The sequence below is a fragment of the Prionailurus bengalensis genome, chromosome E3, assembly GCF_016509475.1.
Source record: "Prionailurus bengalensis isolate Pbe53 chromosome E3, Fcat_Pben_1.1_paternal_pri, whole genome shotgun sequence".
Lineage (NCBI taxonomy): Eukaryota > Metazoa > Chordata > Mammalia > Carnivora > Felidae > Prionailurus > Prionailurus bengalensis.
The window spans coordinates 11,716,806-11,736,070 of NC_057357.1; the positions used below are offsets into that span (position 1 = coordinate 11,716,806).

The 19,265-nt window shown below is 56.6% G+C and overlaps 1 protein-coding gene across 1 annotated transcript in view; it reads right to left on the reverse strand.

Annotated features, from left to right (window-relative positions):
* CASTOR2 (cytosolic arginine sensor for mTORC1 subunit 2) overlaps window positions 1–19,265 on the reverse strand; it is a 57,667-nt gene that overhangs the window by 19,817 nt on the left and 18,585 nt on the right. The window contains exon 2 of the mRNA XM_043559873.1: window positions 2,572–2,642. Coding sequence (XP_043415808.1) covers window positions 2,572–2,642 — 71 coding nt within the window. The remainder of the gene's footprint in view (window positions 1–2,571; window positions 2,643–19,265) is intronic.

Consider the following 19,265-nt stretch of genomic DNA (forward strand, 5'->3'; position numbering starts at 1 on the left):
AAAAAAAGAAAAAAAAAAAGAGTCCTTCTCAGGGCTTATTAGGCACAGCGTCAACAGATAGCAGCCCCGGCGGGGCAGTGAAATAAGACAGTATATGTTGATTCAGGGAGCGCATGTATCCGCTCTCGGCTTATCTTGCTTCCTATTTCGAGGGCCCCTCCCGGGGGGTCTCCTGCACAGCAGGGTATGTTCTGCGACATGCCGTTACGGCACCCACAACCTCCCTGCATGGCACCGACCGCGAGAACGGTGCCATTAGCTGGCAGGCCCTGAGGCTCACGGGGTCAGAGGTGGTGTTTCCCACCCCCGGCTACCCCTCCAGGGCCCAGCGAGATGCGGCACACAGCAGGTGCTCAGTAAATGCTGCCTCCTGCTGCTCGGGGGGGCTGCGAGCAGGCGGCCCTTTAGCTGCGGGACACCTCCCGCCCCGGTTACTGACAATTCCTGCACACGCGGGCTCCCAGGGCCTGCAAAACCCGGCTCCCCGGCTCCCCGCTCCCCGCGATGCCTCCTTTGCTGCCTCACGATGGAGAGAGTCAGTCTCGTCCGGGGAGATGGACCAGACAGAGCATCTGATCCTAGAGAAGAGATAGTCCGGGGCGCTCCTCGGTGCTCCCGCACAAGGGCACGCGTCCCCACGCAAAAATGCAGATGGCCTCGGGTTGCCCAGGCACGCACTCTTCATGGGACCGCGCTTCGTGGTTAAGGCAAAAGTTCTCGTTTGCGGCCTGCAGGCTCAGAAAATATCTGCTGAGTGAATGAGTGAGTCAACGGATGAATGAATGAATGAATGACTAGCTAGATAACTTTGATGATGGGGCAGGGCCTCCCGTAGGGCCTGTCCTGTCCCTGCTGTGGCCGGGCAGCTGTCCCCTCGGAGGGAGGGAAACCGTGCGCCTTTAGATATGGGGGGGGCTGGGTGCAGCCCCCCAACCTTGGCTAGGTGCCCAGGGCAGGGGCGTGTAAGGATGACAGAGGGGGTGGGGGCCGTATCCGTTCCCCCAGGGTTTCGCGTGCTCACCAGTGAGGACCGTCTCATTCGGCCGCCCTTCAGCTTGCATTGAGAACCACACAGATGGCTGACTTCTGACCCCACAAACACCACGTCTCAGACCTCATTTTCGGAGCCAGCCCGGATAAGAATGTATGTTACACATTCCAGGAGTTCACAAATTTATCACTAGAGAACAAGGAAACAACTTGGATTCTAATCGCTGGGGACCCGGTGAGGAGGCAGGCCCCGTCCACCACGACGTGCATGGTGAGAGGCTGGGGTATCACAGGAAATGTTACCTTACTTTGGGTCAGGTCATGATCTCGTGGTCTGTGGGTTCGAGCCCCACATGGCGCTCTCTGCTGACAGCTCAGAGCCTGGAGCCTGTTTTGGATTCTCTGTCTCCCTCTCTCTCTGCCCCTCCCCTGTTCATGCTCTGTCTCTCTCTGTCTCAAAAATAAATAAACGTTTTAAAAAAAAAAAAAGTGACCAGGAGTTGTCTTTGGGGCGGAATAGGGTTTTTATAAAAACTCTGAATTTGCTGCATTCTCTGCATGCTTTGAGGAACGGAACTGAGGGGCTTGGAAGGAACATCTGCTCTGGGGGGAGCCCAGCTGGTGGCTGGTGAGCCTGGGCCCGTGACGTCCCCTCTGCTCCAGGAGCTTCGAGCTTAAGAGCAGGAGAAACATAGTAAAAACCTTACTGATGAAACCAAAAGGACACGGGGGAAGGGGAGAAGGGGGAGTGATACTAACAGGTACGAGGTTTCTTTTTGGGGTGATGAAAATGTTCTGGAATGTTCTGCACAACCCCGTGCATTTCAAAAACCACAGAACTGGACACTTTCAAATGGTGGACTTTATGGGGAGCGTGGGTGGCTCAGTCGGTTAAGCGACCGACTTCGGCTCAGATCATGATCTCACAGTTTGTGAGTTCAAGCCCCACGTCAGGCTCCGTGCTGACAGCTCAGAGCCTGGGGCCTGCTCCGGATTCTGTGTCTCCCTCTCCGCCCATCCATCTCCACTCTGTCTGTCTCTCAAAAATCAATAAACATTAAAAAAATTAAAAACTAAAGTAAAATGGTGGACTTTGTGATACGTGAATGATATCTCAATCTGAAAAACGGAACAACGGAAAGGAAAATCACAAAAGGAAGATAATCAGGGCTTCCTCCAAAGGGAACGAGGACTGAGGACATCTTAAAGCCCCTCGCCCAACAGCAGGGGCTCAAGAAAACAAGCCCTGGGTGGCTTCTTGGTAGCTTCAGTTCCCAGCTGGGTAAGCACCGTCTTATTGACCCTTTTCGCTCTGCCGTCGCCTTTCCCGGGGGAGTCTCACAAGCCGAAACGGAGGGGGGATCAGCCAGGGCACAGGGAGAGAAGAAAATAGACCCCCTGCGGACTTTCTAACCCACCGCTAGGAAGGCAGAGGGGAGGCAGAAATCAGGCGGCGGGTGCGGGCAGAAATAAGGCAGCGGGCAAAAAGTAAGGCGGTGGAGGGGCAGAAATAAGGCGGCGGGCAGCCAGCACTGAGTGCAGGCCACTGTCCGGCCGAGCGCCAGTGGTGGAAGCACTCACCTAAGAAGCCCTCCTCGTCAACAATGATGGTGTAATCCTCGGGCGTCTCGGTCAGACTGAAGAACTTGCACCTGGATGGCGGACGGACAGACAGACAGAGGACACGGTGTTAGTCGCCCCCGCCAAGGCCCTCCATTTTCGACTCCCGAGGCCTCAGGGGGGCCTGGAGAGGCTGGTGGTCCCCTCTCACCTCCCAATCTTTGGGGACCCCGAGCCAGCCTCTAGGTTGCCCTACTATAGCTGAAGGGGCTTTTTCCCAGGGGAAGAAGCCGAAGGGGAGCTCTGGCAGGGAGCAGGTGGGTGAACTGCCTTCTGTAGGCCCCCCCACGTTCTGACATCTAAGCCTCCACCGCTGTCCCCCCCAATCCCCCACCCCCAACCCCCCACCAACTCGGGAGTTCCCACGGTCGTCCCACACCCAAGTCACATCACCCAACCGACAGCCCAGCCTTTAGGGTACTTTTCTTCCTTGCATGAGAAAGAGATGCGGCCGTCTGTGCCCTTTGGGGGACCCGGATCCCCCAACTGTCACCCGCCACCTTTGGTAATACGGATCGGCCTCGGGTGTGCATTGCTCATTTCTGTCCCCAGACGAGACCCTCAATTCCTCCAGGCCAGGGTGTGGCACTCACTGCCCCTTGGTGCCTGCCTCCCTGTCCCTCATCCAGCTGCAAGGGCCCCCAGAACGACACAAGCAGCAGCAGCCGGAAACGGCCTGTGGTTATCTGTGGCTCTCAAGTGCGAGGAGGCCTGGCCCGGGCTCGGTGCCCAGCGTGCGAAACCCATCCATCGCGGGGAGCCCCGGCAGCGAGAGGCCTGACGAGTAACCCCAGCAAGGGCCCAACTATCCCTCCCACAGGGGTTAAAACGGGAAAGAGGGGCGCCTGGGTGGCTCCGTCGGTTGAGCGTCCGACTTTGGCTCGGGTCACGAACTTGAGATTTGTGAGTTCGAGCCCCGCGTCGGGCTCACTGCTGTCGGCGAGGCGCCCGCTTTGGATCCTCTCTCTCCCTCTCTCCCTGCCCCTGCCCTGCTTGTGCTCTCCCTCTCCCTGTCAAAACTAAATTCACGTTAAAACCAAATTAAAGACAGAAGTAGAACAGCATCAAGGAAATTTTTGGTTGACGGGAGTGCGGCGGTGGTTACAAGACCACACGCATTTGTCAAAACGCAAAGGATTATACCCTAAAAGGGGTGGGTTCTACCGTATGCAAATGCGGCATACCTCAACGAATCGGACTTTATTTTTATTATTATTATTTTTTTTAACGTTTATTTATTTTTGAGACAGAGAGAGACAGAGCATGAACAGGGGAGGGGCAGAGAGAGAGGGAGACACAGAATCCGAAGCAGGCTCCAGGCTCCGAGCCGTCAGCCCAGAGCCCGACGCGGGGCTCGAACTCACGGACCGCGAGATCGTGACCCGAGCCGAAGTCGGACGCTTAACCGACGGAGCCACCCAGGCGCCCCAGACGCATCTGACTCTAAAGAAATTTCTTGTGCCAGAGTCGTGAGCCAGGTGTCACTCTCCTCCCCGCTGACGCTCTGCTCAACCGGCCGCACACACTCCTCAAGCCCCATCCGGCTCTTCGGTTTCCACGTCACATCTCTGTCCCCCATCCCACTGGCAATGTTGCTTGGACAAAGAACATCTGTAACTGCTCGGGGACAACGGCAGACGACCACCTCCGGAAGTGGCAACCCCGGCCCGGCCTGGCTCCTTCCTGGGGACCCCCGTGCACTCAGACGGAGCCCCGGCAGCCCCCCCCCAGTCACCAGACCGCCTCGCGCAGCGGCCGCCCAGCTGTCTGCGAAGGCAAGGAGATACGGCACTCGCTCCCTGTGCCCTCCTGGCCGTGAGGGATGCTCCAGAAATAGACCATGGAAGCCGTCCCGGAAAGGCATAAACACCAGCAGACGGTCGCTTCAGCCTCTGTGTAAACGGGGTATAAATATGTTGCTGATGTGACCCGTCTCCCGGGGTCGAGGGCCTCTGAGGCCCAGCTACCGGACGCCTATCTCGAAATGCGCTCCTTGGGGTGGGCAGGCCTCCGGGAGCGCGGATCAGCCGGAGGGACCGACAGGCCCCTGGGTCTTCCTGCTCCCCGTTCCCCTGCCCCGTGGCGCTCAGCCCCACCTGTCTTGCCTCTCAAGCTCCTCTGTCTACCACTCCCCTCCACGTGACCTCCCACCTCATCCCGCTCCCTCACTCTCGGCCTCCCTCCGCAGCCTCCAGAGGTTGACAAATGTTCTTTCTCCTGCCCGGCACAGCCTTCCCTCTTCTTTGGCTGGAGCCTTGCTGCTTATCCTCCACGACCCGGTGTCAGCATCTTCTTCGGGGGAGAGCCTTCCCACATTGGCACCGATCCCCCTCCCTCGCCTGCCACCAGTCTAAAGAGCCTGTCCTCCCTTGACAACCTGAAGCCCGACACTGTGTCCACGAGAGGACACGACAGCCACTGTAGACGGTTGCGCGTCACAACTCGCTCATCTCGGTTTATGTGAAGTATGCCCTGAGAGTTGAGCAGTGCACAATCTGTGCAACTGTGCATGATGGTCGTGGGTGCTTTCCACAACCTATCACAAATAACGCTCGTTTCCCCCAGAAGACCGTGAGCTCTCACTGGCAAGGACTGTGGATTCTCCGTGCATACGCCTGGCACAGGCTAGGAATAGAACCAACACTCATTGTTCCCCAAAAGTGAACCATGGCCACCGACCCACCCCCAAGCCACAGAAGCCCTGATCGGACAAACTGCCTGTATTTTGTGGGGTGCTGCCTTGACTTACCCTTCCTTTGGGAGGCACTAAAGTCTCCAGTCCCAGCCTTCTAATGAGTCATGGCTAAGCATCCTCCAGATGCTTGAGCCCCCGGCATTTGTGGCCTCTCTGTACTTTGTCTCTGAAGGTCTGGAGAGAGGACCCAAACCCAGCAATTACCCAGCCTCTGCTAACTGCTGGTGGGAAACCCAAGGAGGAAGAGAGCGGGGTGCCCTCTACGTGCCCTCATAGTACTCAGGAACGGGATGAAACAACACGGGAAAACAAAGCAGCCCGGGGAGAGAGTGAAGACCGTGGTCTTGGAGATGAGACCTGGGTTCTGGTCCCAACTTGGCACCCGGGGGTGCTGAGCCCTGGGCTGCTTCCTTCCTCTGTACAGTGAGGGGCAGGCTCAAGGTGGCCTGGCTCCCATCTGGCTCCACCTCGGGCCACGTGGAACCCCGCCAGCTCCACAGCAGGGTGACCTCAAGGGGCCTGGCCAAGAAGGCACAGAAAGATGATTCTAGAACCATGGAGTGCATCTGGAGAACACCTTTTAAGGGCGGGCAAAATCCCATCCAGCTGTGAGAAGAACCCAGGACCGATCTGCTGCCCAGACAGCTGGGCAGGTGGTGTATCACAACTCTGGGGGTGGGGCTCGTTCACCTCATAGTCTCTGTGAAACAGCACTCTCAGAGTTGAGCAGTGCACAACCCTTGCAACTGTGTATGACTGTCACCGGGCAGGTTCTGCCGGAGCCGTCAGGTAGACAGGATGTAAAATTCTACAGCTCCAAGCAACGAATGAGAGAGATGGGGGGACAGCAGCTTGTGGTTCGGGACATACCCCAAGAATTGTGCAAGTCCCCCATCTCGGGGGAGCCCGTGCATCGCTGGGCTCTGTTGAACAGAATAGGGGTTCTAGGGCCCAGACCATGCCTTTTGGCCTGGAGGAAGATTCCAGCCACCACCTGGCTGTCGCACACCATGGGTTGAAGGCAATGCTGCTGCTTATGGCTGTGTGACCTTAAGTTTAACCTCTCTGTGCCTCAGTCTCCTCGTGCGTATGATGGGGATAAGAATAGCATCTACTTCACAGGGTTGTTGTCAAAGGAGCACTAATGAGTGAAGACCTGTTGTAACCCTAGTTAGCAGTTAACTCGTTGGCTATTTATTCTTCTTGGAAGGCAGAGGTAGCTGGCGGGGAGGCCACACGGAGGCCAGCTGGTGTTCCAAGTAAAGAGAAGCTCGGAAGCCAGTTAGGCGGGGTGCCCGGGGGGTGCAGTCCGTTAAGCGTCTGACTCTTGATCTCGGCTCAGGTCGTGGCCTCACAGTTGGTGAGTTCAAGCCCCGCACGGGGCTCTGCGCTGCTTGGGATTCTCTCTCTCCCTCTCCAGCTTGTGCTCTCCACCCCCACCTCTCTCTCTCAAAATAAAGAAACATGGGAAAACAAACAAACAAACAAACCAGCGAGGCCACACAGACCAGCGGGCTGCAGGGGGCATGAGGTCTCCAAGGGGAGGATGAATTCAGCCACCTCCAGGGTCCCATGCAGTCCCAGCTCTCGCACACCTGACCCTCCAAAGCAACAAGCTTTGGCTCAAAAGTCTCCGTCCGCCTCACCAGCATCCCGGCCCCCAGCAGACAGCCAGGATGACGGTTTCCGAGGGAAGAGGCCGGGCCTGACGTCACCCCAGCATCCCGACAGGCCACGCAGAGGCCTGGGTATCTTCACGGACGTCCGCCGTGTCTGAGCACATGGACCGTCCGCGTGGGGGGAGCCGGGGAGGTGGCCTGCCTCATCGCCATCAGGCCGGGGCCCCCAGGGGCCTCTCTGTCACCTTCTCCACTCACCTGCTGGCTGACTGATGGCCCTGCCAGGCTGTCGCACTCCCCGGCCCTCCCTTCCCAGACACCACGACGTCCCCTCCACGCGGTCAGGGATCAGCAAGGGTTCCCTGTGTGCGGAATCCTGAGCCAAAGACCTGAATCTAGGGGGAGGCCCGAGCTGGCTTTGGGAGCCAGACCCCGTCTGGGACCGGAGCCTGCTTCCTGCGGGGTCATGATGCCCTGGGTCGGCCAGACCCCGCTGAGGTCACCTGCCGGCTCATCACAGAGTAAGTGCAAGCCTTTGTGACGACAGCCTGGCCAGCCGAGCTTTAACATGAGCCCACGTTCTTCATGCCCACGGGATGGGCCGTGCAAACGGGGCCCAGAACAGGCATCTAGCACGTTCCAGGGACCTGCTTCCAAACATTCTTGTTCCTTCGTTCCGCTGGGGTCTCTGAATGCCCACCAGCCCATTCTGAAATTCCGTCTGGGAAGCCGGGAGTGTTTCCTGCAAAGGGCGGCCGGTTCGGTCCGGAGCGAGGGAAGTTCAGCCACATCTCTCTCTGTGCAGCATGTCCAGTGAGGAGGGGGAGGGGCTGGGGTCCGACCTGCTCCCGAGACCCCGCGGGCCCCAGCTGATGCTTTTCTGCAACCGCACACCGCGAGCGACAGAAGCGCTCCGGGGTCTGTCCAGCGAGGTCCTTCCCAAAGGAAAGCCAGGCGGATGGCGTGGGTCCGGCTTTGTTCTCTCAACCAGCCTTTTTTATGGTTTTCCTGGGTCTTCGATAGGTCTCTTGTGTTGCTTCCGTTTCATTTCTGCTGTCTTTGGCAACTGGAGGCTGCTGTTTCAAGCTTTAGTTCTGGACTTGAAGGACGATCTTGAAAAGGGGCTTCTTCTTCTGTCAACACAGGCAAAACCCGCGTGCTTATGTCACGGGCAGCCAGGACAATCACAGTGTGGGGGACGGCGCTGGCAGCTTCCAGGGTGACACACACGGGCAGGATTGCAAAAAGGGGGGCGGGGAGGGCACAAGGAATCACTGGGGTCTGGAGAAAGCTCCCGCACCCAGGCAGCAGCCTAACCCCCGCGGCTAGATCATTCAGTCATTCAACAAACAAATCACTAAGCACCTTTATGTATCAAGCACTGTTTCGGGTGCTGGGGCCCCGCCTTAAATAACTGGACAACTAGGATTTACTGTGGAGGGGTGGGACACATGACATAGTGCATGAGATGCTTGTGCCACGGAGCAAATCAAAAACGTGGAGAAGGGGCAGAGGGCTGGCAGAACAGGGGTTTGCAACCTAAAACCGAGCAGGGGGCGGTTGCCAGGGGCTGTGGGGAGGGGGATACGGGGAGCAGTCATTTAATGGAAACAGAGTTTCAGTTCGAGCCGATAGAAAAGTTCTGGAGATGGATGGGGGTGACGGTTGCACAGCAGGGTGAATATACCTAATGCCACTGACTCGTGCACCCAAGAATGGTTAAGGGTGCCTGGCGGGCTCAGTCGGGTGAGCATCAGACTTCTGCTCAGGTCATGATCTTCCACGGTCCACGAGTTCGAGCCCCGCATCGGGCTCTCTGCTGTCAGCACAGAGCCTGCTTCAGATCCTCTGTCCCCACCCCATCCCGCTCTCCGCCCCTCTCCTGCTCATGTGTGTTCGCTTTCTCAAAAATAAATAAACATTAAAAAAAAAAAAAGGTTAAAATGGTACATTTTGTTATGTATATTTGACCACAATAAAAAAGAAAATTGAGCAGGTACAGGGAAGGTCCCCATAAGACCCATAGAAGGGTCCTAGGGGAGGGGAGTACCTTGTGGCCAAGGGTAAGGAGTAGGTGGGGGCCCTAAGACCAGCTAGGAGGCTACTCTCTTCAAGGAGGCTGACAGGAGCTGGGGGAGGAGGGGGCGGGGTAGGGGGGGGCTGGACCAGGCTGGCGGCGGTGGGTGTGGGTCCCTATGCGGCCAGGAAACAAGATTCCACAAGCTGAGGAGATAAGGTCGGTGGAAAACACAAGGCCATGGCAGGGAACGGTGGTCTTCCACAGCCAGCGCACAGGCCGGAGGCACCAGAAGGGAGGTCAGCAGACTGACTGTCCTCACCTCTGACTCCGGCCTCCACTGACCCCTCACTTCTTTCCTCCAGGGACACCAGGGGAAGGTGAGAAACCTGGGGCAAAGGGCTGGCCAAGCCCTGCCCTGAGGGCCAAGGCCACAAGCTTCCGAGAGTGGCTTCCTTATTGTTTCCTTACGCATGTCCCAATGGCCTGGGGCAGCCCGGCAGGATGGCACAGGTTGTGCCAGGGTGGAAACACAGTCTGGGTGAAGTCCAGCCTCTTGCTTCATGAACACATACCCAAGCGCGGAGCACATCTGAGCTGACTGGTGGTTCTCTTTCTTCCTTGGGGGATCTGAGATGGAAAAGGCCTAAGTGTGGACCCTGGCTTTACAGCCACCCACCCAAGACAAGGTTGGAGCGGCTTTCTTATCTCTGAAAGAGGTTTGGCAATAACTCCCTTGCAGAGTAGGGTAGGATTTAAGGAGGCCCTAAGCACACAAAGCAGTGCTCAAGATCCTGCATGGGGCGCCCTGGTGGCTCAGTTAAGTGCTGACTCTTGATTTCAACTCAGGTCATGATCTCACGGTTCGTGAGTGTGAGTTCAAGCCCCGTTCTGTGCTAACAGCGTGGAGCCTGCTTGGGATTCTCTTTCTCTCTCTCTCTCAAAATACATAAATAAGGAAACATTAAAAAAAAAAAAAAGATCCTGCTTAAGCACGTGTGGTCACGCGATGCCTTGAGTCAAGGAGCTGGCCCGGGGACCCCAGGCAGAACTGGACCCCCCCCCCCATCCCAGCAGCATTCTCGGGGAGCGCGCAGGCCTCGCGGATCGGACAATGCCTTCTGCGTACAGGCTCGTGGCTTCTCTGGTGTTAAGTGATCTCTGCCGAATTCCAGATCTCCCCCTTCCTTGTGGCCCCCACCGCAACCCTCGCCGAGAAGGGTCGGTCGCACAAAGGGGCCCCAGCCGAAAAGCCCAGCCCCACACCCCTTGGCAGGTCACAGCCCCGGTCCACCACCTCCCCCGTGATGACAATGTCAGAGATCATTCACTTCCAGATCTGACTTGGCTCAGCCATCCATCTGTTCCGTCCCCATCAGGGCGGTGGGCCGAGCCTTTCTTACCCAGGTCCCCCCGCGCCTGGCACAGGATGTGCCACGGTCTGGGCATCAGCGGCACCAACTGAATGCACGTGTGGCATAACTACTTGTTCCCACTTCTCCGGCAGGAAAACTGACGCTCAGTTAGGTTAAGGCTGTTACTGCCTCGGGTCCACTATGCTGGTCTCGAAGGCGGGACAGCTGGGAGGCAGGTGTGGCCCCGCAGCATCATCTCTGCGACGCAGCTCTTCCCCTCGGAGGTGCCCGCCCTCTGAAACACACACGTCACGGGAGGCACCGGCCAGAAAATTCCTAACGGCCTGTTCTCAGGAACAAAAACCTGGCTACAACCCAGACGCCCGTCACTGGGCGAGGAGAAGGACAATGACAGAAGACGATTACCCAGCCACCAAAATGAACGGTCCACAGTGACTTGCAAGAATATGAATGCGTCTCAGCCGTACGACAGCAGAAGGAAAAGGAAGCCCCCAAACATCATGCACAGCGTCGTATATTTTGGCGGAATTGGGAGCTACCGTGTAAAAATAAAAAAAACCCCAAAACACCACCTTTAAGACCACGTGTAGTTGCAACCTAACTACATAAAAAAAGAAGCCAGGGGGTGAAGGGTGCGGATTACCTGGGGGTGGAGGGGGTGGGGGGGGCCTCTGGTCAAACACAGGTTATCGTCCAGACCTTTCTTTTGCTCTGGCTTTGCACCTTCTAACGCGAGTCGGTCAGGTAAGTGATTAAGGCGGGCTTGCAAGGACGCACGGAGGGTCACAGTGACAGGCTTGGGCAGAGGTCCTCTGGGGCGAACGTGAGGGGCCGCAGGCACGGCCTGAGGGCAGACCGTGTGGGAACGCGGCTCGAGAGCCACCCGGAAGAGGTGGCCGGAGACGGGTCCAGGCGCCAGAATCCACAAGAGCCCCAGGACGGGATGGACAGGACTGGCCCCAGGACTACAGCACCCCCCTTCCCTGGTCCAGTTCACCCACTTGGGCCATGGCTGGCCAGTGATTTGGGGGTTCACCTTGGCTCCACGGAGAGAGCTTCACTCCCCAACTCGGTCCCCACGGTCCAGGCTCTGTGTGACGCTCCGATGGTGCTGTGGGCCACGAGCTCACGCTCGGCAAAGAGCACTGCTTTTGGAGTCAGGGGGCCTGGGTTCGAGTCCCAGTGACGGCATCGGCACTGTGGCCTTAGACACTTCCACGGCCCCTGAACCTGTCTCTCCAGCCATCAAGAGGGGTCCCTCCACCCCGCCCCTGATCGCCAGGGCCAGGGTGAGAGGTCGGCACCCTCACACAGCCGCTGAGGACGGACACACACACACACACACACACACACACACACACACACACAGCCTGCCCACCTGCCCTTCCAAGGATGCAAACGGCTTTGCGCCAGGATGCTGAAAACAAGAACCAAAATACCGGACGCCGAAGCAATCGTAGTCCTGGCCACCCCCCTCCCCAAGTCCCTGACACTGTTAATTAGAAACAAGAGTCCCTAGATGGCTTGCTATCGCAGGACTTTACAGCCAAGCAGGGGCACTGCCTGGGGTTGCTGTCTTGCTGCCTGGCGACTCCATGAGTGCCCCCGGCTGCTGGGTCACCCCAGTGCTCCTGTGGCCGCTCCGATGCTGTGCCGTGTGCGGCTGGCTCTGGGGCAGGGTGTCCTGGGCGGCCTCCTTGGCTGACCCCATCCTTAGATGACCCCTGTCCAGCACCGTCCTTCTCAGCAATGGCCTCCAGCCGGAAATGCCCCCTCTCCAGGGCCTGGCTCCTACCCATCCCCCCTCTCGGGATCAGCTCGGCCCTCCCTCCCCCTCCGCACCCCAAGCTGCACCCCCAGTTTCCTAAGATTCAGGCCAGCTGGGGAGCACCCCCTCTCAAAGCAGCTCGGTTTTCTCACCCATCTTATGCCTTGTCTCTGGCCAGAGAAAACCAGTCCCAAGGCAACCTTCTCTCCCTTTCTCCCCTCCCACAGGTGCCTCCCTCTCGGGACTCCATCTCATTCTTGGCTTCCTGGTCTTAACGACCAACAGGCTCAAGTTTCCAACATCCTAAAAAAAGCCTCCCTGATCCTCATCTCCTCCTCGGGCCGCCACCTTCTTCCCTCCCCTCCCCTCCCCCAGCCGGTCACGCCAACCCTCTGGCTATTGCCACCGGCCGGGACAGTGCTGCTCCGCTCAGCAATGACCTCCCCCAGCCACTCCGCAGCCTCTTCCGTCCCGCCCTCCCGTCCTTGCCCTTGATCGGCTGGACCCCACGCGGCTGGCCAAGGCCCTCCCCTGGACCCTGGAATCTACCAGCTTCTGACAGTGACACTCCTCTTTGGTTTCCTGTGGTAACTTCTTCTCCCCGATGCAGGTGGACCTTGAGGGGGCCCCCTTGTCACTCCCAGGGTCCCAGCGGCGGTGGTCCCAAGCTTCCAACGTGCACTTTGCCTACGTTGCTTTGGACTCACTTCACACACCTGCCCCTCGGGGAGAGAGAGTGTTGATCCCATTTCACAGATGAGGAAACCGAGGACAGGAACCTGTCAGAGAGCCAAGATGGCCACACGTGTGTGCCCTTCACCCTGACAGGCACCCCAGTCCTCAGCCCTAAAAACCCACGGCCACCCCCTTGGGCTTGGCCCACAGCCAGTCACCAGGGCAGAGCCGAGGCCCGGGGCTGCCCCCACCTGGGGGCCGGGAGGTTGAGTCATCTCAGAGAACATTCTCGTTTTCCACTGCTGTGGCGTCTGTTACGGAAGGCCCAGCTGACACTGGCAACTCGATCTGTTTACTCTTGGATTCCTAGCCCAGCAGAGCGAGGCCCTCACACGGGCCTCCCCTCAGGCATGCGACAAGCCCCGGCCAGTTGGGAGTCCTGTTCGGGCAATGGACCTTCAACAGGAGGCAAGGGTGGTGGGGGCGGGGCCGCGGCCTAGCAGAGCCACCCTGAGAGCTCAGATCTACGAGCCAGACCAGTGAGCAGACGGAAAGGAGCGGTGAGGGTTTATTTAATTTGCGGAAAGCTTACAACAGGTTCCCCGTTAAACAAAAACCACAACGTCAAGCCAGGAAGGCCACGGTGTGCGACCTCTTTCAGCAACGGGACCCTGGATAGAGGGTGACCCAGCTTCTGCTTGCATGCCTCTAGGTTAGGGAAGCTCACTCCTTTTTGAGGCGATTCATTCCATCCAGGGGTGGCTTATTTCTAGAAGGCTCTATCGATGTGGTCTCCAACACAGGGCCCGATGTGCGGCCCAAACCCACAAACAGCGAGATCATGACCTGAGGCAAAGACAGATGCTTTAACTGACTGAGCCACCCAGGTGACCCAAGAAATGTTTTTAATGAGATCAAAGCTGGGCTTGGATCATAATTTTTTAGATCTTCTTTTTTTTCTTAACCCCAAACTTACAAAAAATTTTTTTAAATGTTTATTTTTGAAAGACAGAGAGAGAGAGAGAGAGAGAGAGAGAGAGAGAGAGAGAGAGGGGTGGGGGAGTACAGGAGCAGGAGAGGAGCAGAGAGAGAGAATCTGAAGCAGGCTCCACACTGTCAGCTCAGAGCCCGATGCAGGGTTTGATCTCATGGATTGAACCATGAGATCAGGACCTGAGCCAAGACCAAGAGTCAGACGCTTAACGGAGCCACCCAGGCGCCCCTTTTTACCCCAAACTTCTTAAAAACGGTGGCATGATTTACCATAATGAAACATACACATTTCAGGTGTACAGGTAGATGAGTTTCTGCAGATGTATAATCCCATGTAGCTCTGTCCCAATAACTTATGAATGTCCCCAGCACCGCAGAGTCTCTGTCCCTCGCTGTCAGCCCCTACGACCCACGACAGGAAACCCCTGCTCCAGGTCCTAACTGCATGCATCAGTGTGCATTGTGTGTTTCACCACCAGGAAATCACACAGTGGGTACCATTTTGTGTCTGGCTTGTTTTGTTCCACGTATTTTGAGATCAGGGCGCCTGGGTGGCTCAGCTGGTTGAGCATCCGACTTCGGCTCAGGTCACGATCTCTTTGGGAGTTTGAGCCCCACATCAGGCTCCGTACTGACAGCTCAAAGCCTAGAGCCTGGAGCCTGCTCTGGATTCCGCGTCTCCCTCTGCCTCTCCCCTGCTCTCACTCTGTCTCTCTCAAAAATAAATAAAACATTAAAAAAATTTTTTTAGGGGCGCCTGGGTGGTTCAGTCGGTTGAGCGTCCACCTTCGACTCAGGTCATGATCTGGCAATCTCTGAGCTCGAGCCCCGCATTGGGCTCTGTGTCTCCCTCTCTCTCTGCCCCTCCCCCACTCATGCTCTGTCTCTCTCTGTCAAAAATAAAATAAACATTAAAAAAAAAATTAAAAAAAATTTTTTAATGTATTTTGAGATAGACCCATTTCTCTGTCGAGTCTATAGTTATCTTTATTGCTAAAAAATATGTTTATATGTATTGATTACATATTTTTATTTACCCCTTTCTCTTGTTGATGACATTTGGTTGTTTCTGGTTTTTGGCTACTATGGATAAAGACACTATGAACCTCCGTATTTAAAAACAATAACAACAAATCTCCTGGCTGGCTTCCTAGGCCCCAAATTCCCATAATTCCACAAAAGCAGCTCAGGCTCTCCCCAAGAACTCTCTTTGCACATTCTGACCCCCCCCCAACCTGCCTAAGCCCCACCCCGCCCCATGGGTGGGGTGCCTAGGATGGGCTAGAGGAGGGACACAGAAGCCAAGGCCTGGAGGAAGAGATCTAGGCAGGGGACGCAGCACACAGAGGGATCCTGCATGGAGAGACCCTAACTCAAGGAAGGGAAATAGTCTTACGGTGATGTGGTTGAACTGTCTACACTCATGGAAAGGTGGAACATCTTCTACACTTTGTAACACAACGCTGAGTGGGAACAAAAGCAAGGCCCAGAAGATGACCCGCAGCCAGATGGCCTTTTTCAGATGCATACATGGGACCAAACTAGAAGTCAAGGGAAAGGTAAGCGTGGGTAGGAGGCAGTTACCGTCAACGCCGTGGTCGCAGTAACGGGGGTGCTGTTCTTCAAACAATAAACAAACGTAAAATTAAAGTGGGATCAATATGTATCACAGACCAGGGGCGCCTGGGTGGCTCAGTTAGGTTGAGCATCCGACTTCAGATCAGGTCATGATCTCACCGCTCATGAGTTCGAGCCCCGCGTCGTCGGGCTCTGGGCTGACAGCTCAGAGCCTGGAGCCTGCTTTGGATTCTGTTTCTCCTGCTCTCTCTGCCCCTCCCCTGCTCTTCTCTCTCTCTGTCTCTCAATAATAAATTAATGTTAAAAAAAATTTTTTTTTAAAAGCTTTGAAACAGGGGCGCCTGGGTGGCTCAGTCGGTTAAGCGTCCGACTTCAGCTCAGGTCACGATCTCGCGGTCAGTGAGTTCGAGCCCCGCGTCGGGCTCTGGGCTGATGGCTCAGAGCCTGGAGCCTGCTTCCCATTCTGTGTCTCCCTCTCTCTCTGTCCCTCCCCCATTCATATTCTGTCTCTCTCTGTCTCAAAAATAAATAAACGTTAAAAAAAAAAATTTAAAAGCTTTGAAACAGAGGAGACAAACCCTAAGAGACTCTTAAATACAGAGAACAAACTGAGGGTTGCTGGTGGGGTGTTTGTTGGGGGTTGGGCTAGATGGGTGATGGGCATTAAGGAGGGCACTTGTGATGAGCACTGAGTGTTGTCTGTAAGTGATGAATCACTAAATTCTATTCCTGAAGTGATTATTACACTATATGGTAACTAACTTGGATTTAAATTAAAGAAAAAAAAAAGTAAAAAAAAAAAACCTTAGCCCAGCACTTGGCACAGACGAGGTGGTAAAGTTTTGACTAAATGAATTAATGAAAACCATTCAGCATGATCAAATTAAAAAAAAAAAAAAAAGCTTTGAAACCTCTGAGGCGGGGTTGGGGGGGTGGTGACGGCAACAGATTGGGTCTGTTTTAAGCAGCCCACTTTGGTGGCATGGAGAGTCATTCCTGCATGTCCCCCGCAATGTCCCCGTGCGGTTTCTGCTCCTGCTCGGGTCCCGTCTTCCCTCAGGTGGGGGGAACTGGGCTCGGGCTCCATCCGTCGCAGCCCACAGCGGGGACCCCGGGGGATTCTGGGACGCAGGACCCAGGAAAGGAAGCCCGTGAGTTTGGCCACGTCAGACAGGCACCTAGGCGGACCTCCACCTCCCGTGCCCCTCCAGTCGGGAGCCCCGAGGAGCTGTGCCCAGCCAGCCACCACTGTCTGGACCAAGTCAGCAGTATCTGCCCGAGGGCCCCCCAAGATCAGGAGCTGCACACAGATGCACCTGTAGGGGTCCCAGGGCCAGGAAACAAAGTGGGGGTGGGATGGAGGAGGAGGACGGGGGTGGGGGTGGATCTCGGTCAAGGAGGAGCTTGGAAATGTCTAAAACAGAGGTTACACTCAAAGGCCCGCAAGGGGCAGGCGGCTGAGCTCATCGGGTGAAGGGAACCAGGGTTAAGACCTGCTTTGCATGTCAAACACCCAGGAACGTCCGCGGGTTGCACCAAGAAGCAGGTTTTCCTTCTCAGCCTGTTTCCTTCCTTGCCCTTTTGGGAAAGAAGAACAGAGACGTGTTTTTCTGGACCCAAGAAACTGGTCGGTGATAACACGGTGACAAATGGGTCCAGCACCTGGTCTGGCTGGGGGCGGGGGTGGGGGGCAGGAAGCAGAAAGGATCGAGGCTGCCTTGGGCGGTGGGGGGGCTCCTTCCCTGCTGAAAGGGGAGGCAGCCGCCACTCAGCTCTGATAACCTATTACCCTGTGGGTCCTGGGTCACAAGGTCTTCCAAATTTTCCAGAGAAGACGGAAATCCGGAGTTTTGTGATCTCTCTCCGCGTTTAAAATGTTTTGAAAACACACCGGGTGGGCCGAAGAAAACACGTCTGGCTTACAAATACCGCCTTTTCCTTCCCAGACCCCTAGAAGTTCTCAAGGGTCTTGGGTTTGGGTGGGGGAGGGGGGGAGTCAAGTTCCTGGATGGCAAGGGGTGCCCGTGTATGTGATCGCTCGTGGGGTCTGCGCCTGGAGCACCGAGGGGGCTCAGAGCTCCCCGGGCGGCCTCTGAGGTTGGGGTCAGGAGCAGGTGGAGCAAAAATGTAACCCAGATCAAAGCAAGCGGCCTGCTCCAATGTGCCAACCCTGGACACTAAGTGGGAGTCTCGGCAGCCCGCTGCTCTGAGCGGCCTGCCTCCCTCTGCAGTTCGTCGGTGCCCAAGCCCAGAGCCTGGGAAGGCACAGCTCAGGGTCTCCTCGCCTGTCACCCCCCTGCAAGGGTCTTCAGTTGGGAGTCAGGAAGGAGCACGAGCTCTGACTCCCGGCCCCGCTCTCAGCAAGCTGGGTGACCCCAGGTATGTCCTGTGCCTCTCTGAGCTTTGGGCTGTACCTTGGCACTCCTCGAGTCAGAACGCGTGGCCTGTCCACCACGGTTCCACGGGCCCAGTGCTGTTTGCTGTGGGTGACGATGTGTTTATATAAGGCGGGGGGGGGGGGGGAGGGGGACGGGATTCAGGGAATAAGCAGAGACAGGTAACAGGTAGACGCTGGGGAGTCGGGAGCTCGGGGAGGGCATCCTGGAGGTGGTGGTGCCCGAGCGGGAAGCAGACGAACCTCAGTCCAAGCAGATCTAGAACCGCGCTGCCTGGGAGAGCTTCCTGGAGAGCGGAAACGTCCTGCACCCACGCCGTCCAGTTCGATAGCCACTGGCCACATGTGGCCACTGAGCCCTTTGAGATGTGGCTGGTGCGGTTGAGGAAGCCGTGATTTGATTTGATTTTAATTAATTTGCGTTTGCACAGCCACATGTGGCTAGAGGCTACCAATGTGGATGGTGCAGTTCTGGGACTTTTCGGTCCCCCACTCGCTTGAACGCCAGCAGCCTCCACCCCGGTCCCTGATCTTCTCCTGTGGTTAACCCCCCCCTCCCCCCCCGCCCAGTCAGCACTGGGACCATTCCAGGCTTGGGTTCCATCCTGGCTCCGTGATGTCAGCAAGGCCCTCAGGGACACAGCACTCACTAGTGTCCCCAGAAAGTCCTTCTGATGTTTGCTGAGCTCCTGGGAGAAGACGACAGACATTGACCCTGAGCACTTGAAATGAGCCCAGCTTTTCTTTTTTATTAAACAATTTTTAAGTTTATTTATTTGTTCTGAGAGAATATTCTGAGAGAGCAGGGGAGGGGCAGAGAGAGAGAGAGAACGAGGGAGACAGAGAATCCCAAGCAGGCTCTGCACTGTCAGCACAGAGCCTGACACAGGGCTCGATCTCATGAACCGCGAGATCATGACCTGAGCCGGAATCAAGGGTCGGACGCTTAACCGCCTGAGCCCCCAGGTGCCCCCAAGGAGCTCAGCCTTGAGCCACGAAGAAAGGGCAGGAAAACTGTTTGCTGTGCCTCTGGGGCCTGACCTCCTGCTTCGCTCTTCCCCCTCCCATTACCAAGGTGGGCACACTGAGGCTCAGGACACAGCGAAGGAAGAGGGTCTGAACAAGCCCAGAGCCTGGGCTCCTCCCACTGGTCCTCACTGCCGGGGCCTGGGAGGGCAGGGGTGGCGTGGGGGACACAGAGGGCACAGAGTTCCCTAACACAGCACCAGCCACTGGGCGGCTTAAAACACAGAAACTGATCTCGCCCAGTTCTGGAGGCTGGAGGCAGACTGCGAACTCCCTGGTGTCACCTCTTATAAGAACACTAATCCTTCTGGGTCAGGGCCCCACCCTTCTGACCTCATTTGACCTTAACTACCTCCTAAAGGCCTGATCTCCAAACTGTCCCCATTTGGGATTAGGGTGTCAGCACATGAGTCTTAGGGGACGCGGGCATTCAGCCCACAGCCATGAATGGGGGGGAGCCACGTCAAGGGCGAACAAAGCTGGGGGAGCTTCCCAGAGGGGACCCCGCCCATG